The sequence below is a fragment of the Ascidiella aspersa genome, chromosome 3, assembly GCF_963924565.1.
Source record: "Ascidiella aspersa chromosome 3, kaAscAspe10.2, whole genome shotgun sequence".
Lineage (NCBI taxonomy): Eukaryota > Metazoa > Chordata > Ascidiacea > Phlebobranchia > Ascidiidae > Ascidiella > Ascidiella aspersa.
In genome coordinates this window covers 30,204,053-30,228,942 of record NC_139449.1, presented here as the reverse complement: position 1 = coordinate 30,228,942, position 24,890 = coordinate 30,204,053, and the positions used below count along the sequence as shown (strand labels likewise).

General features: G+C 39.2%; 1 protein-coding gene across 1 annotated transcript; it reads left to right on the top strand.

Moving 5' to 3' along the window:
- The first annotated feature begins 19,339 nt into the window (after positions 1–19,339).
- Positions 19,340–22,624, top strand: LOC146161519 (solute carrier family 2, facilitated glucose transporter member 7-like). The gene is made up of 4 exons (XM_083385373.1): positions 19,340–19,471; positions 19,878–20,572; positions 21,295–21,692; positions 21,905–22,624. Exons 1-4 carry the CDS (start codon positions 19,410–19,412, stop codon positions 22,070–22,072), a joined length of 1,323 nt encoding a protein of 440 aa, XP_083241499.1. The 5' UTR covers positions 19,340–19,409; the 3' UTR covers positions 22,073–22,624.
- The last annotated feature ends 2,266 nt before the right edge of the window (positions 22,625–24,890 follow it).

Here is a 24,890-nt window from a genome sequence, read left to right as displayed (position 1 = left end):
CGGCCGTATCGCGCATCATTTTGTTTCTTGTCATAGCTTACTGTGTGTTTTTTAGTTTAAGCGCCAACGGAAAAATAAACATTACTTACTTACTTAGACATTTGCAGATTTTTTGAACGATCGGTAACTTTATTTTTAAAACCTTACAATTGTAGGTACTTTTAAAACGTCTTAAATAGAAAAAACACTTTTTCTCAGCTTTAATAGTTTGCTGCTGTTTTGCAAACGTTTAAATCACACACGCTTTTGCAAATCGCTAGCCTTCTTAGTTCGATTCGACCTCGATCGATTTATTTGCTGCAAGCCAGAAACGAGAGAGAAACACCTGTTCTTTGGCCAACTGCTTGCCTTGGAGAATTTCATTATCGTGCCTTGCTATTTTCGCTCCTCTTAACGAATTGTTGTGGTAGAATTATTTATACATGCCAGATATGTAAAACATGGTTTTCGACACGAAGAGATCAAATCGGGTAGCGTGAAATACACACATGCGTAAACGTACGTCATAACATAACATATAGGCCTACGCGGCTATATATGTAAATGTTATTTAACGGACAACGCTCAAAGTATACCTAGTTACAACTACAAGATATGTGCTTCGATCAAAATACCTCGGTTGGGATGAAACAGGTCGACTTGTAAAACAACGCGATTAAGGCTAAAATATTTCTAAATTCAGCTATAGGACAAAAATAATTTCTTTTTAGTATATTTAACACGTTACTGATTGTTTAGAAAAAAATAACTTAAAAAATCACGGTAAAAACCGCGAAACTTTCTACAATCACCTAAGCACTTGATTCCAAACTACAGGCGCCATTGAACAAAAATTGAAAAAAATTCAAAACCTAAAAGAAACAACTACAACTCCTTTAGAATATAAAACACCGTTTTAAATAAACGTCTTGCTTGCTTCTTGCATATTCAGAATTCAAAATTGGAAATTCTAAACGAGTTTGTAGAAAAGAAATCGGCCGACTCTCAATCGAGTCACCTTCGAGTGTCAAAGTTATCGCAACCGCGACGTCACTCAAGTGGCAAGCACCCCTCCCCCAGAGCACACCGCGTGACGAAACGCCGATGACAGATCGCGGGTTGTGACGTCATAGGCGGCTTGTCAGCAGTCGAACAAATGGCGCCACGTCGGGCGCGAAGCGACAATCGATGTTTCGCGACGTTGGCCGTTTCTTTGCAGGCATTATTTCAACAATTGCATCAAAATTACTGCTTTCCAAACTAAAGGCAGTGCTGGATTAAACATTGCTAACTAACTAAGGCTTAGCCTTAGTATCGGTAGTCAAGGCCGAATTCAGGGCACTGTAGTGTACGCCTAAGGCTACCAAGGCTATATTTGCCTCCCAATTTTTTCACGGTTAAATTTTTGTAAGGCTGATAGTGATACAGATCTCACTTGGTTTGCAAAACTAAGCCTTTCTAGTAAACAGACTTAGGCTTACAGTACAGTACCCTTAATCCAGCCCTGACTATAGAGGTTATGTAGATCTAACACCTATGCACAAGGGGAGTATCCATTTTTCAACAAGGCGACTATGCGCCACATCCGGCTGTAGCCCGCTAAGGCCTCCAAAATCGCCCTTGAACAAATATTAAATTTCAGTTGCACAACTTGCAACGTTTGTAAAAACTAATGACACACGAGCAATGTTTGCAATAACTATTGAAACACGATCGTGTGGTTTCCAAAAATATGGTGAGGTGATTTCGAATTATTCTACTTATTAAATGAATTATTATTATTTATTACATAGCATTGCGACGTCTCACACAGTTCAACAAAAATTGGGTTTACCCTGTCTTCTAAAGACAGTTTTTTTTAGTTTTAAGATAATGAAAATCAAATTTTATTTCGCCAATTTATTGTGTGCTTCTTAGCTATATCAGATGTTCCTTGCAGCAATAGCTATAGCCGCTAATGCCCCAAGTTTGACTAAATTCGACTAACAGGACTTCGACTGTCCAAATTAACTGTTACAATACTGAGAAGTCATTAAGCCAGTGGGACCGAATGTAATCCAATGATCCAATGACGTGTTTTACTTTAAAGAATTTCGGAAAAAGGCTTGGTGTCAGCTTACAGGCAACCGCAAAGGGAGAGCACCTATACCCGGACGCAACAAGTTTTTCTCATTAGCCAAGGAAAGGTAAACTTCTGATTTCGGCGGCGTCTTTTGCAAGGCATCTTTATACCGACCGACTTATTTGCTCTTTACCGATACCTGGCGGCATTAGTATTTTTTGTAACCAGAGCAAATGTAAACGCACTTCAAACCACTGCACTACTTCAGATGTTTATTAAAAGCCATAAATATATGGACAATATTTACGAAAAACAATTGACTATTATTTTGGCTAGTTTATATGATAGTTACGAACAGGTTTTTATTTAAGGTTTGCTTTGGGTGACAGCTAAGTAGTTTTAAGAGACAGCAAGTGTTTCATTTAAATACCAAAAAGTTGCAAGTCCAAAATTTGGGAAACCGCCGGAGAAGTTTGGGGGACCGTTTCGGTCCCCCAAAACACCTTAAAAAAACACTGGTTACGAACATGCAAACCGAATATTTGAAAAAGAAGATATCTCCTCGCCCTAATGCACGTTAGTGACGACAATGACTTCGAATGGTAGCAAAACAGTATAGACTTTCTTGAAAGAAAAGAAAAGTCTATACTGTTTTGGTTACGAACATATTATAATTTCAATAGAAAACAGTTTTTATAATTCAAAATGCGTTTGAACACAACCAGGCTTCATCTGATAGTTTACAAAAATCTTTATGAAAATTGAAAAGCTTGGCAATACACATATTTACAGTCCTAAACTTTAATAATATTTAAGCGTGAAACAGGCTAAATGCATACAAGACAAAAAGAAAGTTACAGCCGGTAAATCACCAGGGTTTTTAAGCTCGTTTTTGTACAGACACAGCCCTTTCGTAGTCATCCACGTGACAGTAGCACGCCACCGGGGTCATCCGGCCCGGCCTCATTCTATACCGGATGCGCCGGGGACAGAAGGTCACGTTGGAACCGTCGGTTCCACTGGGGACCACGCAATGGCGGTCGCAGTCGGCCGTTCTGACGCCCTTGAAGATAACATATCTCCAGCTTGTAATAGCTGTGGTGACTCGAGGCCAGGATGAAGTGTACCTAAGGGGAAAATATTCTTAGGCCTAACAAGGTAGTAATGGTGGTTTACAGATTCGCACCTGTTCTATCTTCCTTAGGTTTCGATTCGTTTTATTTCGGCACTATCAGTTACAGTGACAAACAAAAAGATCTTATGGTGCTAAAAACGCAAGCTGTTTTTAGCTAATTTTAGGGAACTGATTTTAAACATGCATTCAGTTTTTATCTATTAGGTCTACAAATATCCACACGGGCTACCCTGAGTAATAGAAGAAACGTAATTAATTTCCACGCTACAGAGCTATTTGCTGCCGTTTGAGAAGCTCACTTTACATTCTGCACAGTTGATTTGTTAAATGTTTTGATTTAGTTTAACAAGTTAGCATATTTTTTATTTTACAAACCTTGTACTAAAAACTAAAATCGTAGCCTTACATTGGAAAAGCATACCGAAACGCTTTAACCAAATTAAGTTATATTTCTACACCTTGTTGGATAAATCCTGTTTTAATCGATTAACCTTGCATTAGAATAGAGATTCAAAAGAATAATTCGCTACAAATCGATCAATATTTTCAATACTTCATTTGTGTTTCCTGTTACAATCTTCGGCCTAACTAAAGTCAACGGGGAAGTAGTAGTGTTGGTATGTAGATTCTATATGGTCCCGTTCTAATTTTTAGGTTTTTATATAATTTTTATTTAAGCAAATCGGTTATTAATTACGCTGGCGATCAAAAAGGCTATATGGTGACTAAAACGCTTTAAACTAATTAAGGGGCACTGAGTTCAAAAATGTATCAGTGTTCATCAATTAGGTCTACTTATCTCCCTACGGGGATACCTCCTTTAATTGTAGGACGTTAATGATCGTCTTTCCGCGTTCAAGTTTCATTACGAAAAAGTGTATTGCAATGACGATAACTTGACTAAAGTGCTTTACGCCACTACGTTTTTAATGACTTGACTTGGGCCTAAGTTATTTCATTACACAACTCTTGGTAACTTTGATTGGTTTTACTCTAATTTCGGCTTGGAAAAGAGTTGCTTGCTATTTGTTTCGTTTTTTGTTGTTTGCTAATTAAAATATCTTTCATTTATTTATTTTTCGCCCAATACTGGACTTGGACTCAAGTTATTTTAGAAATGACTTACCTAGAACTAAAATCATTTTAAAATGACTTTTTGACAACAAGTAGGAGAAACTGAAATGCAAGTATGCGAAAGCACAATTTCTTTTGTGCTAAAGAGCCATCATTTTGCCTAAAATATTATTTATCATATTGTGACAAACCATAGACAAGCTTATCATATTGTGAGACAAATAGATTAAAATTAAATAAAGTTTAGAAAAATATTTCCAGATGTACAAAATAGGAATTATTCGAAACTTTAGTAATGATTCTATATGCATTTCACTGAACATTAAATATCCAAATATAAAATGCAGTGCAGCACATGTACAGTGAGTTAATTAAGAAAAAACTACTCCCTATCCCACAAAGCACGAATTAGCCTAATAGTAAGTTGGGCATGAACAAGAGCCTAATCATAAAAACACTTTCTGATTGTAGAGTTCCACCAAGAAATAATGACAAGTTTACCGACTAATGTTCCGCAGCCTTGGACACGCCCTCGAGTTTCCTTGCACAAAGAAAATAGCAAGCGCCACAATCAGTAATGTACACTTCTTCCATGCCTGTACAAAAATAGAATTATGCATTGCACGTATTGCAGGCGTTTTTGTTACAACAAGAGCAGAATAATTAAACTCGCATTAGTTTAGAAAATGTAATTTTACTCGTAAAGCTAGTTCAGTGTTTCTTAACCTGTGGGTCGCGACCCAAAGTAGAGTTGCGGTTCAATTTGGTTGCGTCGCCGACTGCAATATTTTTAAATGGTTTGATTTTTTCCGATTAGGTCGCAGAATAATTTATCTAAAATTTGACAATATTGCGTAAGCAACACGAAGACATTGCTCGTATTATTCAAATTCGCACTGGTTAATGCCAATTTTAATGTTTTGTTGGCTTACGGTCAGTTAAGCGAATCGGGTCGCCAAAGCTTCGTTGTTTTACGCGTTAGTTTTGGGTCGCCCGAAAAACAGTTGAGAAACACTGACATATTTTAATACTTGCCATTTTTAGATTTCCAAAGGGTATAGTTGTAGTCTTGAAACGAATGAGCGCTTCTCTCAAATGCAAACTGTAGTAGAATTTTTGCTTCGTCTTCTAAAATATCGGCACTGAGGTTAAAAAGTTCACTGATAACATTAAGCGGGATCACAGTCGCTTTTATATTTACTTTCATCCATTTGATTTTAAAGTTTCCTTGTAGGACTTTTTCGAAACGTAGGCAGTGAATTAGAATTGTATAGGACTTGGTAATTATACGCGCCTCATAGCATCACGGTGCTACCCCGGTAAGTTTACTTGTCTCACTATTTCCTCGTAACTGGAGGCATCTATGGACGGCTGTTTATCATTCGTTGAAATGGAAAACGCCAAGGGAAAGTTTTGTTTGTGTCTCTTCGCGAAACATTATCGTAAGGGAAAAGTAGTTTTGTGATGAAAGCACTTTTTTTACAAAGAGAAAATAATTCCAACTGATCGTGTCAAAACTGATGTTGTGGTTGCGCATGATAGCTTCAGAGCAAGGAAGAAAGAAAATATTTTTTGCTGGGAACACAATGGTAAAATGGGAGTTAAACTGGAGCCAGGCTGTCAAATATCACAGTAAATATTAATTTAAATTTAAATAATAGCCTTCAATAACAAAAACAAGGCCATTTTTTGGGGGGGAAATTTAAAGCAAGTGGTCTGCGTGATTTTTTATTTTATTCAATTTCAACCAGTTATATTCTACAAAACGTTTTCCGCGTTTAGGTTATAATTATGTTGCTCTATACCCAAGATATTGTTGCGTATTTGCAACATGTGATTGCAACATCAGACAGTTAGAGTCTTTCAGCTGTCGCTTTACCCATCTACTCCATAGGCGTAGTTTCCAAGCGTTTTAGGGAACCATCATTGTAATGACTCGAAAAACTCAGCTAAACTGCTAAAAAAAGTTCGACAAGCATATTTCTCGTATCAAATGAGCTCATCAAAGTGTTTTCTGCTACGTGCGTAAGTTCAACTAAACAAAAACTAACTATAATTGTGCCCGTTAGCACTATTTTGTGGTATCAAATTCGTACAAAAGTGATTATAATTATATTTCAAAAAAAAGTACCGCTGCCTTGAATTGGGGAATCCTCTTTCGGAATTTCCACCTTTGGCATACTTTCAAATAGTTAGTAGCATCCACGGGACATTAGACAAAACTTTTTTTTTATATTTAAAACACATTTACCTTCGTTTTAATATAGCCTACTACTCCATGGTTGATTGGTATGATAAAAAATTACAATTAGTATAAGCTCTCGTGAGGTTCAAAACAACTAGTTTGTTGTTGCCATATGAGTTACATAGCACGTTCGTTTACATCATCCATAATGCATATTGTTATTACAAAATCTAACTTCTAGTATTTACAATATATCGAAAAATGGGCTAAAATATCATGTGTTTTAATTTTAAGCGTGCTCTCCTTGAAGTGCAGTAGAATTTCATGCAAACAATGTTTATAAACTATGTCCCATAATAAAATAATTTATTATTTTGATATTTAGGCATGAAAAGGTTTCGAAAAAACCTATGTATGTTAATTAATGATTTTTTTGACATCAATCACGTTAAAAAAATTATTTTTGTTGTCAAAAAAGCCATTCTGACAAGCCTGGTACGTATGTCTATCCTGTATTACTACTTTTCAGTTGTCGGTCTGTGGTTCGTACTTTTTCAAATTGCCATTATTTTTTGTTTTATTTTTATATTACGTAGGCTAACTATTGAAAGTGTCGTGTAGGGCCTGGTCAAAAATAGGATCATACATTATTATATGTTATACAAAAGTGTGACTTCTTTTAAAAGAGTGCTTTAAATATCCTTATTTGACAAGCCGGTGAGAATATATGAAGGCCTAAAAGTTTTATTGAATTGAGCCGCGGGCTGGGTTAAATTCAAATGTTTGGCCGATCGAATGCCGCCCGCGGGTTTCAGTAATTCAATGATTCCTAGATCGGAGCATCTCTTTGCAACAAAACAAGCATAAAGTTCGCATTAAAAGTTGCAAAAAATTTCCTTTCCTGAACATTTGTTGTTTTTTAAAGCCGGTCCGCGACAAAATTTTAGTTTTAAACCGGTCCGCAGTGCAAAAAAGGTTGCGACCCCTGGTCTAAATAGTTCCTCTATAAATGATACATGGGACTGCACTTGTTGTAATAGCCCTTTCACTTAAAAAAATATTACCATGTTGTGCTTCAACTTCAGCAGTGCTGCCTTCTAGTGCCCGTTTAAAAACGGTGCTTGTAAAGGTGTTGCACTGATTTTTATGTTTCATCGGTGATTTGATTTTTACTTGTTAGACTTAATACACTGTAACAAACAGGTTTTTGGAAACGGTGAAACATTGATTGCACGCAAAAAACTCGGCGATAAAAAATGGAAATAAGAAGATAGTATCGGATCGGAGCTGATACCTGATGCCAAATAATTATCGCTATTTGACCGATACTAGGGTGGTGTATGTGCCTAACTGCCTATACTGTACTAGATTAATATAGAGTTTTAGCCCATGGTTTGCAATCCACCACAGCGATTTTTACTTTAAAAGTAAAATATGTGGTCAACAACCTACTAAACGTAATTAACGCTATAGAATAATATTTTGGACTAATATCTTGAAGAAATACCCCAACGTTTCAAACTCATCTATTTTGTTTATTTGAGCATATAGTTATTGCGCCATTTGGTAACTGATCGGATCGCAAACGTATATTTCCAAAATATCGGATGTCGGTATACGAATAAAATATGAGGTATCCGGCATCTCCGGTACGTTGCAATCTTATAGGTTCCTGTCTGTCAGGATAAAATAAAAATGACGCTTCGGCGCGTCAGACCTGTAGCAACGTCAGCCAGGAGAAAAAAAGCGTGACGTCATTTCTTCTCGCGGTGTGGCAGTATACGCCACAGCTCCTACACGCCTACGATCCTTTCCCATATAAAAACCCCGCCCGCCGTCACCGCACTTGACCCTACCGGTAGACATCCACAAAAAAATTCCGCATCCATTTTGGGCTCTACAAAACCAGGCGACTTATTCCCATCGGGCGTGCTTTACTTATAGGCGTTTCCCTTGAAAACGACAGACAAAGGTGGCTGTCAGATGTACATACAATGAGGTGGCGGACAAAGCGTTTGTGTACCCATACAACAAGCCGTCTAAATTTGGGTCAAAGGCATAGACTTTGGTAACTGTTAAACCTTAATACAGTTGTTGGGGTTCCTGGGAACAAAACATTTACTCATAAGGAAGAAAATAGTTTAATTAAACTGCGTGGTTTCGGTAAATTCGGCTCAAGAATGGAGTTATACACAATTTCAACAGTTCAGTTAGGTGTTTTCTAATATTTGTTTAATTTAGCTTCCAGCTACCAGGTACAATATTTTTGCTATACGTCATGCAGGCTAGCAATAAACAACGAAAATTGAAAGTCATGTTAACTATCGAAAGACGATAATTCGTCCTTCGACCAATTCGCTGTTAGGCGAATTGCACTGGTTTAATGGAACAACATACAAAATACAAACAAATTATTCAGAAAACGAATGGCTAAGCCAAAAAAGGTTAAGACATTTCGATACGTAATTTATCATCTTCAGTTAATGTGACTGATTTTCGTCCCTTTTATATGTGATGTCTTGATTCAGAAAAACATCGTAAAAAAATTAAATGAGTGAATAAACGAAATCGTCATTGCCGTTTGCAGCAGTTTTGCGCGGCATTGCGGTTCATGCCAACTCAGTGACTGGCATTTTTGCGGGTTTTAAGATTCCTACGATCTTTTGAATCAGAGGAAACGCGACTTGAAAAGTGAGCGCACGCATACCTGAGGAATAACAAAAACGAATCAAATCGGTCCCAAGTTTGACCGAAATGGGCGATTCGCACGACGAAGAGAATAGGGGATGTTCCCTGTCGTGTCGTGTGCGATTGATTACAATCCCCAGTCACGTATTGTGACCTAAAACTCACCTGCAGCTGTCAGTGACACGCGGCGGGTACAATAAAACTATGCCTTTAAAACGCAATTATCAGGCGTATTTTTCAAAGTTGTATTTTTTTGTATTTTTCAACGTTGTATTTTGGGGGCGTATTACAATAAGAACAAGTTCGACAAGAAAACAATTATTTTACAAGTCGGACGAGAAAATGGTTATTTTTTTATTTTGCAACGTTTTTACAACAAATGCCCGAAAAGAAAGAGATAAAGTGGAGCGTTTTGCCTTTCGAATCGGACAAGTAAACGTAACAAAATTACCTCATGGTCAAAAACTCGGGAATTGTCTGTTTTCTAAATCGTTATTAATGGGGCAAATTTTGTCACTCACAAGGCGCGAGTGACTCTTGGAGTTCTTACGTAACCCGGTTAAAGAAGTTTCAATTAAAAAGTCAAACAAACTTTGTTCGGGATATATATAATATAAAAACCTAAAAAAAAATAAAAAACAGAAAAAAATTCTGTTGGTAATGCCCTGTTTTACAAAATGGTGTTCTGTTAACATGCGCCTGAAAATAACACAAAATTATCTCGTGTAATGAAACATAATCTGTTAAATGGTTTTGTTTTCAGTGAAATATCATAAGGGCTTCATGCTGCCCTATATCTGTCTTTAAACGTTACTATAGGGAAACTTTTAAATCGTGTTTTCATACTCGTGGCCGTGGTTCTTATACAAATTACGATAATTCACCGTTGCTGCTTTGTACACCAACTTTTCAAGGTATACAAAATCGCGTAACTAACAATTATGCGATCTCAAAGTATTAATACAGGGAAGCTTGGAATTGGTATTGCAAGTTGAGGTCTGTAACCCAAATCAGGTCCTTTTAGGGATGTTTTACATGAGAAAGGGTTTGCGGGAATTTTTTAGGAAGTTCAACCAGCGTTTTGGGTCCAAAGTCCCCCAACGTATTTAATCCCGTATTTAAAAAGAAGTGTCTGTTTTTTGTTAGATTTTCTATTGGAAGCGGAATCGACCACAATGCGCAACATTTCCTTATAAGGACATCAAACCATCGTAATTGAACACCACTCTAAAAATTAAAAATCCGGAAGCAAAACTTGATAGCGAATATTATTATATACCAACAGGTACAAATCAATTTGGTTGATTTACACAAGAGTGCAAGCATTTAATATACTTTGCATCCAAGCACGTGATCTTCTTTTCTTCACACTGATGGCGTGGATGGCGGAACACACGTCATCAAAAGTCCCCTCTCCCCTTTTCTGTCGGCAAGGGGGCCATGGAGAAAAAGTCGGCAACTGAAAAGTCCTGATAGATAAGGGGTGCTTCCCAAACCGTCTCATTGACGAATTTTCTACGTTTTACTTGGCGTATAAACGCCGGCGACGCGAATTCCAAATATAATTTGTCTCAAGAAGAAACGGAAACGACTGCCAACGCAGCGACAGCAGCAGCATTAGCAGTGGACGAATCCGGCATGACGAAACACTTGGGTGTGTGTGGGCCCTGTAGTAGCCTTTACAAATGGCTTGTCGGAGAAAGCACTATCCGGTTACACCCATTCATACGCCGAGGCGGTAGCGGATTCGGGGGACGTTCGTTCGGCGTACAGTATATATTTATAAGCAAAGGCATAACAGTCCGGTGGCCGGGCGTATCCAGTTGCCTCTGCGTTTCGTGCAAATTCCGTATATAAGCGTCTCCCTGACCCGGTTTCATATCAATACGCAATCAAGAAGATTTGAGACTAGGGAATATATCCGACGCCCCTTTGCAAGAAAATCTCTATCCAGGAAAAGACTCGGCGCTCGTCTGAATTTGGATTGCATTGCTCGAAGACATATCAACGCCAAAAGAGATCATGGTATGTCCACCTGCTCTTTACTGTGCTTAAACCTTTCTTTTACCCAGGCTTAGGGAAGATAATACCACACATATAGACGTGCTCTAAAAATCTACCAAACGTTTCCGATGCCCGGTATTTCCGGCATAAAATATCGCGGTGCTATTATATTGAAACGAGAAAATTTTAAACATTAACCAATTTACAAAGCGTTAAAATAAACGTATACTGATGATATCCTCATACGGCCTTAGTCGCCATAATGAGAGATAAGTTTTCGACTTAATTGTGAGGTATCGTAACGCATACCAAGAAAAGTGCAAATGAACTTTTCAAGGCTCGCAACTCGATATAAAACGTTTTTGCGCCACATTTCGTAAAAAATGCAAAATCTAAAACATTTTTTATCGTGATTTGATCTTGAATATTTAATCTGAATTGAGACTAAAACCATCTGGCTGCAATGGACTACCATAAAACTAACATGTCCTAACCTGGTTGTAAAGGTTGCTAATGCTTTTGTAGTTTAAACTTTTGGTACTATAATAGTAGAAACCAAGGTGTTCCGCGGCAGACTGCACGAGAACCACTGAGCCGGTACGTTTTTTTTTCGGTAAACGGTATAGGGCCAGTTTTAACTGAGAGCTTATGGTAACATAAACTACTATATGTCAGTAATTTATAACAAATTCTCTTGCACTTCTCTTTAGATAACGGTTACTTTCCATGTCGGCTTGGTTTTGCTGGTCGTTGTCATTCTGGCGGAAGGAGAAAGCAAACGATTAAGCGTCCATTCGTCAGGGTAAGACAGAGATCTCACACTTGAATAAATGTGGAATATTTACGAATGTCTATCATCATGTGGGTAAACTATTTTGAGAGCTAAGAAACACAAAGTTAACCTTATCGAGAAAATGAAGTAACGTGTTGAAAAACGTATTAACAACGGTCATCAGATGAACAACCGCAGTTGGTAACTAGATATTTGGACTGCTGAATGAAAAACTTAGCATTGTTAATTTGATGCAAATTAAATTACAGAAATCTAAAAGTGCGTTTTTGCCTACGAGCTGTCTAACAGAAGGATAAAAAATCCGGCTCCGACTCTACAGTTTGTATTTCACCAAACCACTCCGAGGGGTGTCGCATAAATTATTCACCCGCAATGAATGGGTGAAAAAATTTTCCAATTTACTGATTGCGGCCAGATCAGTTTCGAAATTTGGTACTGCGCCTTCGCATGTCAGAAAAACTCGAGTCCCGAGCACAACTCCAGTAAATTTAGCCAACTCCATCAGGTCCCGAGACCCACCCTACAGCCCTACTGACGGACTTGAGCAAATCTTTGTATTTATAGACCTTCCCTAAAACCAAATGATTAGCCCTGCTCTAAACGTTTCCTCACACCCTCAAAGTACATTTTTTTCTCCAGTTGTTACGTCACCGGCGGTCCGTCGCCTGACGTCAGATCTGTGATGTCATCATGGCACTACCGCTACCTGAGGTGCCGTGAACTGGACCAGGCGGTCAAAGTGGCCAATTGCAGTGGTTCGTGCCAGCTTCCGGGGGGTCTGCAACCCCCTGTCGGGTTCAAATACCAGATCAGGCCCGTGTACTACCATATGCAAGTTAGCGGGGTGTCCTACAGCGTGGCTGTAGCCTGCTATTGCGCTCAGGTGGCCAGCTCTTAATCGTAAGTTCGGTGCTTGTTTTTAAACCTGTGGTTTAGCTTTGCATTTTTGTCGATTTAGATGTTTTATAGCAATAGTAATTTATTTTTGTAAACTTGCCCTTTAAACGTGGCAATGTTTGCTTTGGCTTGGAATTTCCGGTAACACATAACTCTTTTTAGTGATGAAACACAAAATTTAAAACAATACTATCAGACATTTAAAATAAAGTTTTGCGATCCGATTTTATTATCGGTATAGTAAAATTAGCATTTCTGCCAACAACTCTAAACTTGCAAAACACTGCGCTGCATTGCCCTTTGCAAATAGGCACATAATGGATCCGACGCAATTTTGTTAGCCTAGACTTTTATTTTTTGTTGTGCTTTGGTAATCGTCTTGCCTAATTCTTTTCTATTTTACCTATTTTTGTGTTGTAAAGGTGTTTTCCATAAATGGCATCAGCATTTGCGCTTTTGGTTCTTTTCTACGTATTATATTTCACGTGTTTGCGAATAAATTATACTTGTGTCGATAAATATATCTTGTCTTTTCACCAACGTATTTTATCTTTTTAAAAGCATGTAAACTATATTGCATTATTAGGCAATATTTCATTGACTAATCTTAAACTTGACTTTTCTTAACTTAGTGTATTTAAGTTACTACTCTTAATTGACTAGATTTAAATTTAAAAAATATGCTTAGCTTAAGTTATTCGGACAAATGACTTGACTTGGAAGTGATTTCGACGAATGGCTTAATTTGAATTTAAGTGGTCTTACAAATGACTTGACTTTGGACTTATCAACTTTCGAAACCACTTGTTCATAGCACAAGTAATTTGCAATAAAAGTGCATCAAAATGATCCTTAAGAAAATGTTAAACATGATAATCAAAGCGTATTGGAAATGCCAAACAATGAGAGCAAGTATATAAATCAAAAACATCTCCTCTGGTAATTGTGATTGTTAACCAACGTTTCGGCAACCTATACAAGCCGCCTTCGTCAGGGTGAATGACACTGAACGCTCGAACAATAAATGGAAAGCAAAAAAAGGAAAAAGCAGCAACAGTTTATATAATGAGAGCAAGTGTAACGCGAAAAGACCACCTGCAATTAGTAGTTATATCATCTGTTTTAATCCAAGTTCGAATTACCGGCAGCTAAAACCGAAAAGGACCGGTTCAAGCCGGATTTGTCGCGTTTCTGTGGCACTGATGAAAACAACTTATTTTCGGCGTTTTGTGATCGCAATCGTGAAGTGCGCTGACGTAGTGAACTCATGCTTGCGGTGAAGGCCACTTATTCCGCGGTACGGCGTGTCAAATTAACTTCATTGCGTCTGGTTATCTGTCTTGGAAGGGCAACTGACTGGCACGGGTACTTTGTAATGTTTACTGACGCCACGGCACTCCGCAAGGATCTCGTAACCTTTGGACAGACTCTTGCCGCAACATAGATACTCTGATTACGCTGCATTCGTTAACAGTTACCAACATTATCCGATACCACGAATTTTATTTCGATACCGACACGCGATAATTTGGCACAATGTACACCATCCCGACCGAATACTTTTACAAGCAAGGCCGTGATAGGCTAACAGTTGCGAATGGTCAATTTTTTTGTTGTATATGATTATTAAAAATAATCATTCCGAGGTATTAGTCGCTCCATTGGACCGATACAAGTTTAAAAATCGTGTGTTCATTTTTATATCGGATCACCACCTATACTACTCTAATATATATAAAAAAAAATGAAATTAAGTATCAATCCGTGCAGACATTATCTGACATCCTTATCTGATAGTGAGACTGTCTCGGGTTTTATTGAACTTTTGCGGCAAATGGATAACAAAGGTCTCTGCAAATCTCTGCTGCGATTCACAAGGTTGCTGAGCCCACATCGGAAGCGACAAGCCTGGATTAGATGACGTCATTACAGGACTTAAAAGATAAATCTTCTCTTTATCGGGGAGGGATCTCACGTTCGCCAAACGACTAAGCTCTTTTTCTGCTCAGTGATTCACTACATATACGCTTACGGCCGCGTCAATTACAAGGCCTGTGGAAGCGGTCTACTTTACGCAAAGGAGGTACAAGTCTCCCCCTTTTCTTTGCCAATTTACTAGGACTTAAAAAATGGACCAGGAGCGGAAAATACCTCTGGACAACTTATAGGCCCTGGTAAAGCAGCGGCGATTTTTGTACCGTTGTTTGACCCTTTTTATGCCAAATTCCTTGCTTGGTGATTGTTGCTCGTCACTGAACGTTTTCCTGTCGATACGGGCTAATATTTTCGTCTTGTCAATCGCCCCTTCGTGAGGCAGATATCAGAGGGGCGTATCGCAGAGACGAATGAATTAAGTCGACGCCCGCAAAGCAGATTAAAGCGATTCGTGAGTTCGTAGAACCCGGCCGGAGTGCGGCAAAACAATAACAATGTGCTTTCCGATACCTTGGCTGCGGCCAGTTGTTGTCAAGTCATACTCGCTTTACCATGGCTTGTATCGCTAAATATACTGATTACGATTTCTTTTTTTCGTTTCTATCGTATTCCTATTTATTAGCAGGCACTTTCAATTCGTGTCAGGCGTGACGAGTGTGAATTTTAGACAAGTTCAGGCCTAAGAATCTAAAGCAATAGCGAAAAAGAGCCCGACCGATATATTACTTAACGTTGTGCCTTCGATTAGGTTAAATTTGTTTTTCAAGTTATCATTTTACATCTAATTGCCCGTCGTGCTTGGTATATGCCAAATGCCAGCAACGTCATTAGTGGACAAACTGATGAGTGAGTGTTGTTCAATCACCATCGATTTATGAAACCAAGGATTAATCTTTGATGGATTGATCCAGGCACTGACTCCAGTACGTAGACTAAAAATGCTACCTAATCCCCAATTCACGCACTTGCTCTTCTATAATACCAAAATATCATTGAGTTAAATGCAAAGCGCACAAATGGTGCAAATGAGTCAAACAATGCACGGCCGTCGTTTTCGAGGGCGGCGCAATTTAATTAGGATTTCCTCGATATTTTGCCGTAGCCAGCATATATACAATTATACATGTTATATTTTGCGGCGATGGGCGTTCTATTTACAGCAGGCCAGGCTTGTTATGGTCTCGTTTAGCCAAGCCAAGCGCCAATTGCACAGCAATCGAAAATGCAAAATGCCGCTGCGAACCGGCGCATATAGGATTGTTACGGTTGACGTTAACGTGTTGTTATCATCATGCTTGGTGTCAGACACCGCTTGCTATGTTTAGATTGGCATTGGCTGAGCGCTTGCTTCGTTCGTCGCCCCATAGAGTCAGTATGCGAAACGTATATACAATATTTTCTCTAAAAACCGACTAAAAATATCGCGACATGACAAAGCCCTTTGATAAACAAAGTGATTTGACGCGCCGCTATGTCATGACATTGCTCGTTCTAATTTTAAACGTTTGTTTTGCGGAAGGAAATCGAATTGACGTTTGATTCATGCCCTTTGCTCTAAATAGCCTGGTTTCGTATTTGTTTGTTGCCGTTCGTTAATGGCATACAATTATTTTTAAGTTGGGTTTTTGGGCTAGCCTAGAGTTTCTCGATTTATAAGTCGTTACCCAAATTTAGCAGCCTTTCAATTTTGTTGGGACGCCGACTGTAAACATAAATAGATTTACTGAGATCGGCTCAGAAGACGATTGCTTTAAAATTTTACTTAAGTCGATGGAATTTGATCGCCAAAGCTTTAATTTTGCATTGGCTCTTGGTATTTGGGTCGCCGTTGAGCAAAACTGGGCTAACCGAAGAGGCTCAGTTAATCAGACCGAATTAAAAGCGTATTAATCGCCAAAAAGAATTGGGTTCCTCAAACTGGGAAAGTCTATAGAAACAAGACAATACCGATAGCGCTAGAATGGTCTGCAATCGCTACGTTGTGCAATGTATGAGCTAAACCAGGGGTCGGCAACCTACGGCCCGCGGGCCGGATCCGGCCCGCCAAAGTAATTCATCCGGCCCGCCGCCTCTTTGACAAACTAGACACGAGTCTGTTTCACATATTTTATGTCTATGTTAACTACGTTAGTGCAAAAAATTTTAGCGCTTCGCGCGAATGATCTTATACAGCCGGTTAGTTTACGTTTTGATGCTGTCTTTTTAAATAAATCTGTGCTTCTTTACCGTTGCGGCGTGGAAGGCTGGCAAGTGCGTCGCGGACAAACGGAAAACGTATTTGAAATATATTTTATTACTTTTGACAGTGTAATAAATACTTGCGAGAAATTTATAAGAAACACCGATATATCAAAAAAATCACGCTCGCTTCGCTCGCCACGTAGGCTACGCCAAGACTTCAGAAGTTAGGAAATACTGAACTAAATTAAACAATAAAGTCATCGCGTTTCTTCAAAGTAGTTTTATTGCACTTTTTGTTAGTAGTATGGATGAACAAGTGTAGACTCGAATCTTACACCAAACAAACTCTTTTTTTCTCGCTTTGCGCCAACATTTTTCTGTCTCCTTAAATGTAATTAAACACGTCTTGAAGTGCAAAGCAAATTCAAAAACCGCCTGATTCACAGTTGTTCTAATATTTTAATCACACAATTTTTAGTTAACTTTTTATGCGGCCCACAGAGACCTTTCTGAGTTTGGTTTTGGCCCGCGACTAGAAAAAGGTTGCCGACCCCTGAGCTACACTATGGTTAATTTTGTAGCACTATTCGAATTTGGAAGGTTATGGGTACATTGCAAAGTCCAAATCCAAAGCCTATCATATCAGCCAATTGCCCGTGGCAATATTAGTTTGATACCCAATCAATGAACTTTTCCATAGTTCAGACTTTATTTACTGCCTTAAACACAATAGGTATTTGTGAGCGGGTTGACAAGTTCGATACCCTGCGAAATTTTATAACTCAGTCAGTCGCATTTATACGGTAACGCCTAAACGGTGGAGGTTATAAGGGAGGATAATTCCGTTGCAAATAACACCAAATAACACAACTCTGTGTATTACCAACTTTAAGCAGCTGGCAATCGTTTTGAATTTAGTGGAGGTTAGTGGTCACAGGTTTGAGTAAGAATCAGGAAGCAAAAATATCTCTTTTTGGCTTTTTTAAATCAAAATTGGCCTCTTATCTGACTTAGGTTGAATCTTTGCTGGTGGCACTTGGACCATGTTGAAAAACATGTTTCAACAAATTCAGACCCAATACCAAATCAGTATTTTTGTTTTACAGCTTTTCTAAGGGTGTGTCGCATAGCCGGCGATCAGATATATAGGTGCCGCAAATTCCTTTGAACCGGCCACAAACAAGGAGATGGAGACGACCCGTGTCAACTCCAACTTCTGCATTGTTGTGACGTTGCTCACACAAGCTACGACGTTCATGGGTTTTGGAATCAGTCTGGCCTCTCTCAACCCAATTACATCAGTACTGAAGACCTTCGTCAACGAATCCTACCAGGTATGCACATTGCCCTCCATGGCAGTGGTTCTTAACTAGGGCTCGAATTGCTGGAGTTTCACGGAGCTGTTCCAGGGTTCGACGAGAACGTCCTCTAAAACGTTTCCACATGGCCTACTGTGGCCAGCAACTTAGTTTTGAAAATATAAAGGTGTTTAGGTACACTATGCACGGATCTGTAATGTAGCTAAAGGTATTTACTTCCAGAAACAACAAATTAAGTAATTATCGACACTGAATCCGTTGATAAGCGTGTTCTTAATGTTGCTTTAGATGTAACTTTGTGACGTAAACCCTTAAAGTGTAATAGCCATCCCTGATCAAAAAATATTATTCCATTAGTAACTTAGTAAACCTAATTTATTAAATATAAGGTAACATAATTATAAATAATGATCATAATAATCGCATTTTGAAATTCCAGAGGGGGGCAAGTGCCTCCCTTGCTACCCCGTGGGGGCGCCCATCATGAAGAGGAACTATTTTCTGCGTTTCTTCGGTTCAGCTAGGGATACCCGATACTTTGTAGTTTGTTTCAATACCGATACCCGATATTTTTGAAAAAATAAGGTTGTATATATCCAGGATGCAGACAACGGTGCTATGATCGTTTACTTTCCACTGAACATGCCTAACGCAGTCAGTAAAGCGATGGTCCCGGTTTGGCCGAATGTCGTGAGTTCGAACCTCACCACAGGCTAGTTGTGTTTCTAGCCTGTCCTTGCTTGCCCGAAAATTATGATTAAGCCACTGATATAGGTAAGCTATTCCGAAGGAATCATGTGCTTTTGAAAAAATGTACGGCTGCTCGATCAAATACCAAATGAAGCCATTGCCAATGGTAGACAAGCAATGTGAGCTTTCAAAAAACATTAGTTTTTTTTTTTTAGGTTGTTAAGCCACCATTTGCTTTAGCGTTGGGCAGTGTAAATAACTTTTAAAACTCTATTTAAACTAGCATTTATTTAGCAAACATCCCTAGTCTAAAGTTCTGAACTAGCACTCATTTACGAGGAAGCATTTTTATTCCATCGTGTGATTTAAACTACACAAACTAGAAGTAACTTTTTTTCGGCTAGATACAGCACGGCCAGCCGCCAAGTCAGGATCATGTGACCAGGATTTTGACGGTGGCGCAATCTATGCTGATCGTTGGAGCATTGGTTGGGGCAGCAATGACCAAGTTGACTCTGAGAATGTTAAGGTGTGGTGCTCAGTTTTGCTTGCAGATGCTATACTGTGGTATTCCGCTGTTCACTCAGACTTATCCATAGTTTCCTGACTTATACCAGCAGATTTTCTATTTAATGCTTTACATGTGTTGTGTGCGGCACTAGTTCTAAACTGTTCAAGTTTGTACATTTCCGCTCGGGTAGCAGATAGATTCTAAAACGCAGGAGAATAGCGCTGCCAATAATATTTTTATACCATTTTGAAAACAGCTGATGAAACCATTGAAGCACCTGGTAGACTTTTAAACACTAAAATGTAACCGAACTAACTGTAGCTCACAATCACACGCATGCTTCAACTTTGAGTTCTATCCCAGATTAACTTCCACCATTTTTTGTCGGTACTTCGTATACTTAACTTCTGATATTTCGACGCAGCCGAAGAAAAAGCCTGCTGCTCATTCACCTTCTCGTCATGTTCGCTTCGATTATCACCGGCCCGGTTTCTAGAATCTTCCGCGCTTATGAAGCCCTAATAGTCGGGCGAGCAATCAGCGGCATGGCCATCGGCCTGGGCTACGGCTTGGCCCCAATTTTTGTGGCCGAGACCGTTCACAGGTCGACGATATCCACCTACCAAAGCCCGGCCGCCTGGCTGATGCGAATCGGGCAGATTTTAGGCAACGGATTGGGCAACAGTAGAGTGCTGGGGAACGAGTCGTACTGGCCCTTGCTGGTCTTGTTGCCCGGCGTTTTGTCCCTCTGCTTTCTGGCGTCGTTTTACTGGATACCAAACACTCCCGCTGTGGTCATAAGGCGGTCAATGAAAAGCGGGGGCCAGGAGGCAGATGAAAAGGCGCTTAAATTGCTAAGAAGGATGCGCCGCGGCTCTGATAAGGCAGTGGAGTCCGAAAAAGACGAAATAACGGAAGAAATCGAGGCCGACGAAGCGATAGACAAGGCCACGCTTTGGACGATTCTGCGCGACGGCGCTTACCGACGCCAACTGGCAGCAGCTGTTATCGTCGTGTGTTCGGTTCAGTTGACCGGCAGCCAGGTTGTGATCCTTTACACCGACGCCATCTTTATCGCAGGCGGCGTACCACCGGAGTATGCCAACTACGCAAGCATGGGTAGGAGATGATCAGAGTACTTACAGAGTTTTTGTTATATACGCAATATTTGTGTGACTTGCCGACTAGTTACGATATAAAGTGTTACAATCAAAATCTTGCTCAACAAATCCTATCCTTTTCAGAGACGGTATGGTCAAACATCCGGTTTTATTAACGTGATTTTCACTTTAAATTTCTGAATGCAATATTTCGCTCGTTCATATTCACTATTCGGTTTGTTTGATTTATTCATTTTTAGACAGCTATTATCAATTCACAGAATGTGGAGTTATAAAATTTGTGTTTCGGGATACAGTTTTTAGCGATTGTGACGCCCTGATTGGAGCTAGCGTTAAAAGTCGCAATTAAACGGACAATTTTTATTGTTGCGTGTAGGTATACTGCCGAACAGGTTCTCGTATTTCTTCAACAACTCCTTTATATTTTAACATAGTAAGAATATTAAAGCCCATACAGAAGTAGGTCTCATTTTGAGCGTTTCGAATAACTCTTTAATCATTTTCAACAGATGTCAGTGATACCTACTTTTGTATGGGGTTTTATATTCTTATTACGTCTTTAACATCTCATTTATATTCTGACATAGTAAGAATATCAACGGCCATACAGAAGTAGGTATCATTTTGCCCCTCGAATAACTCTTGATTCATTTTCAACACCTTTCAGACATGAAAGCATTGCATTGAATGCAATTTATTTTGCCCAACTTCGCTTTTCAGCAACGTTCGGAATCTCATTCGTGATCTCTTTTCTGGTCACTCCACTTCTCAAGCGACTGGGCAGCCGTCGAATGATGTTGGCCGGCCTGAGCGTGTCCACCTCCTCGCTCGTCACCCTCGTGATCTCGACCGCGACGAAGGATCGATACGTCATCATGCCCTTCATCAGCATGACGTCAGTGGTCACGTTTATAGTTGGCGTGTCGATCGGGCCGCTTCTGGTCTTCATGTCGCTGATGACCGAGCTTACAACGCAGGCGACGAGGCCCAACGCCGTATGGCTTTCGGGGGTCGCTTACTGGACTATTGGCTCCGTGGTGGCCTTTACTGTTCCCTACCTGTTGGAAGCAGCCGGCGGGTATGCCTATCTACCCTTTGTTTTTCTGTCGCTACTTGTGGTAAGTTTGGCAACACGTTTTGACACGGTCTTGATTAGCAGTATTATTAATGTTCTTGGTTTGTTTTACGTATGAGTATATATTTTGTTACGGTACAATTTTCCTGGCATAAATTTGAAACCTAATGACTTGTTGCCTACTTTCTGTTTTTATTAATCTTGCAAAATCTATCCAATACAGTTGTGATTTCACGAGACATTTTCATTTTCCAGATGGCGTACGTGGCGTTCATGGTGCCCGAGACTAGACGCGCAAAGGCGACAGAACTCAAGGAGAAGTTTAAGCGGAGAAGGCTGTCCTCCGCCTCGCGAAAGAAGTCGATCAACAACAATAACAACGAGGAGGATGGGAACATCAAGGAGATGGACACCCTAATGTGACGACGGACACTTATATATTGATAGAAGGTCGGACGCCCAGCTCGAAATGTACAAGTGTCCTGTTTAACCGACGCAATGATTTTCGAGCGGCTGTTATAAACCAATGCTGCCTGTCACTTGTTCTACCTATACTTTTTCTTATTTTTTGGCTGCAATTGCTTTTATAAGCTTTGAATCGCGTTTAAGCTTTTCATGATATATCTTTCGTAACGGTTTATCAGCTGGCGTATAAACTCCATTTTTGCGGTTGCGTATGTCAATGTCACCATGTATTTTTTTATGAAACGTTTCTATTTTTATAAAACATTTTTAGCTTTTACTTTATGCGTTTAAAATGTAACCTTTCGTCTTGTTAGCTTGCACAAGAGATCCTTTTTATGATTCTGAATTACGCTTCCAAGACTATAGCTGAAAGTAAATTTCGGAACCAAAACCACAAATGGAGAAGTCCAGAAGAGCAACGCCGTAAAGACGGTTATTGCATCGTGTGTAGAACTGAATTATTGCAAATGTATTCTAACAATTGACGCAAATTTTTGCATTATCGTTTAATGTTTTCATATACCGCATATAAAAAAGCTTTTCCAACTATTTGTCTTTAAACTAGGCAAGCTATACCAATATTTAGACTTGAATTTAATTGATAACCATAAAGTATTATACATGGAAGATTAAGAAACAGTCGTTTTCTATTTTTTTTTATATCAGGGGTCGGCAACCTTTTCTAGTCGCGGGCACCAACCAAACTCAGATAGGTCTCTGTGGGCCGCACAAAATGTTAACTAAGAATTGTGTTATTAAAATGTTAGAACAACTGTGAATCAGGCAGGCCTCGGATTTTTTTCATTCATAGTACTAATGAAAAGTGTAAAAGGCCACTTTGAGGAAACGCGATAACCTTAATAGATAATGTAATTCAGTGGCCCGGGCGCATCTGGCGAGCGAAGCGAGCGCGATTTATGGGGGGTACACCGGCATTTCTTTTAAATTTCCTGCTAGTTTTTATTACATTGCCGAAAAAAAAAAAAAAAAGGTAAAAAATATAGCCTATGTCCAATATTTTTGAATACGTTTTCCGTTCGTCCGCGACCCACTTGGCAGCCTTCCATGGCGCAACGGTAAAGAAGCGCTGATCTAGTCCAAAGACAGAATGTAAACAAACTAAATTTTTTCTCTGGTGCTAGGTTAAAATAGTCAAAGAATATTTCAAATGGACTCGTGTTTAGTTGTCCAAAAAGCGGCATTCCGGCCCGTGGCTCGTAGGTTGGCGACCCCTGCTTTAAAATATACAAACATTTTGCCGCGTATAAAACAGTGAAACGCAACAGCAACCAACAACTTTACATAAGAAAGCCAATTATTACGTAACAATGGTTGGGAAACTAGTACAAGTTCGCAGTACGGAAGTTAAACTAGTACAAGTTCGCAGTACGGAAAAACTAAATATAATTTTGCTGTTTTGTTTCTTTATATGTTCTAGGCCCTGTCGTCTCAATGCTGGAGAATGAAAACTTCCAAGAACCACGTTAACATATTTCTAAATTAGTCAAATAGGTTACACTGAGATAAGTATTTGTGCGTTATAAAGTTGCAGTCATGGATAGAGTGTAAGGCTGGGATGTTACCCATAACAGGCTGGTTGGTCCGTGTAATTCACGTATATTATGGCGGACTGCTTAAAAACGCCAAAGGTTTTGTTCTTACATAATTTCGGGAGTTTTTTATTTAACTGCTTAGTAGTTTATCACGGTGGTTCTTACACTTAAATTTGGAAAACTTTGTTGGTCTTGCAAGCACCCAGCGATTGGAATTTTACTATTTTATAAGAGAAAATTAAAATCAATCGCAGTAGTTTCGTTCCAATAATTTAGAATGCACATGTAAGGGAGTAATAATATATGTTCGCAGTTGAGTTGAGACACGAAAGAAGGCGCACAGTTTGAGAACCTCTGGTTTATTTGTTTACACATTACTAGGGTAATGTCTACATTTATCAAATAAGCGACCACCTATATACTGCTTCGGAGATTACTCTTGTACTTTCGGGCAAGTGACTGGACAACAGAAAAATCATTTAATTGTGTTGAGAATGGACGTTCCATGCATGCAGGCATTGCTGCCCATGGGCTGTTGGGAAGTCGTAAAAACACAAATTTAAGGTCTGGCAAATAAACAGAATGTTATATGCTCGATTGCTCGTGCCTACCCAGAAGAGCGTTTAAGAAAACCGTGGCTTAACATAATATGCACACACGTTTCTGCGTCTAATCTCTTGCAAACGGTGTTTTAAGGATTGTTTCAAGTGAAGCTGTCATATTTCGTCACACTTTAGCAAAATTTTACCAATTAAAAAAAAATGGTGGGAAGCTATAAGCCAAGCAGGCCTAAACTTAAAAACGCCTTGTTGTGGAAAGCTTGCACAGTCTTCCAGGAGATTTTGTAAAACGTTATTAAAAAAGTTTTGCTTCCTAAAACTAACATTTCAAGCATTTGAACATATTTTAATCCTAAAAATTAAACTGTTCGCGAAGAAAACGACTGCAGTCGCCATGGCTATATATTGCAAGAAAATCAGACATCTCTTTTAACCCATTGGGCCCGCGCAACATTACTGTTTTTTGCCAATTAACGCTAAACAGGAAGTTATTTAGGATGGGCCCGTCAAGTAGAACAACTCACAAAAAAATTAGGTTCTGCATAGAAACCACCATTCATAACGATTTTGTCAAGAGATAATTGCTATACTTACCCAAATGTATAAAATAATGGTAAGTAACTAAAATATTTAACACAATAAAAGCTTTTAAACACGATAGGT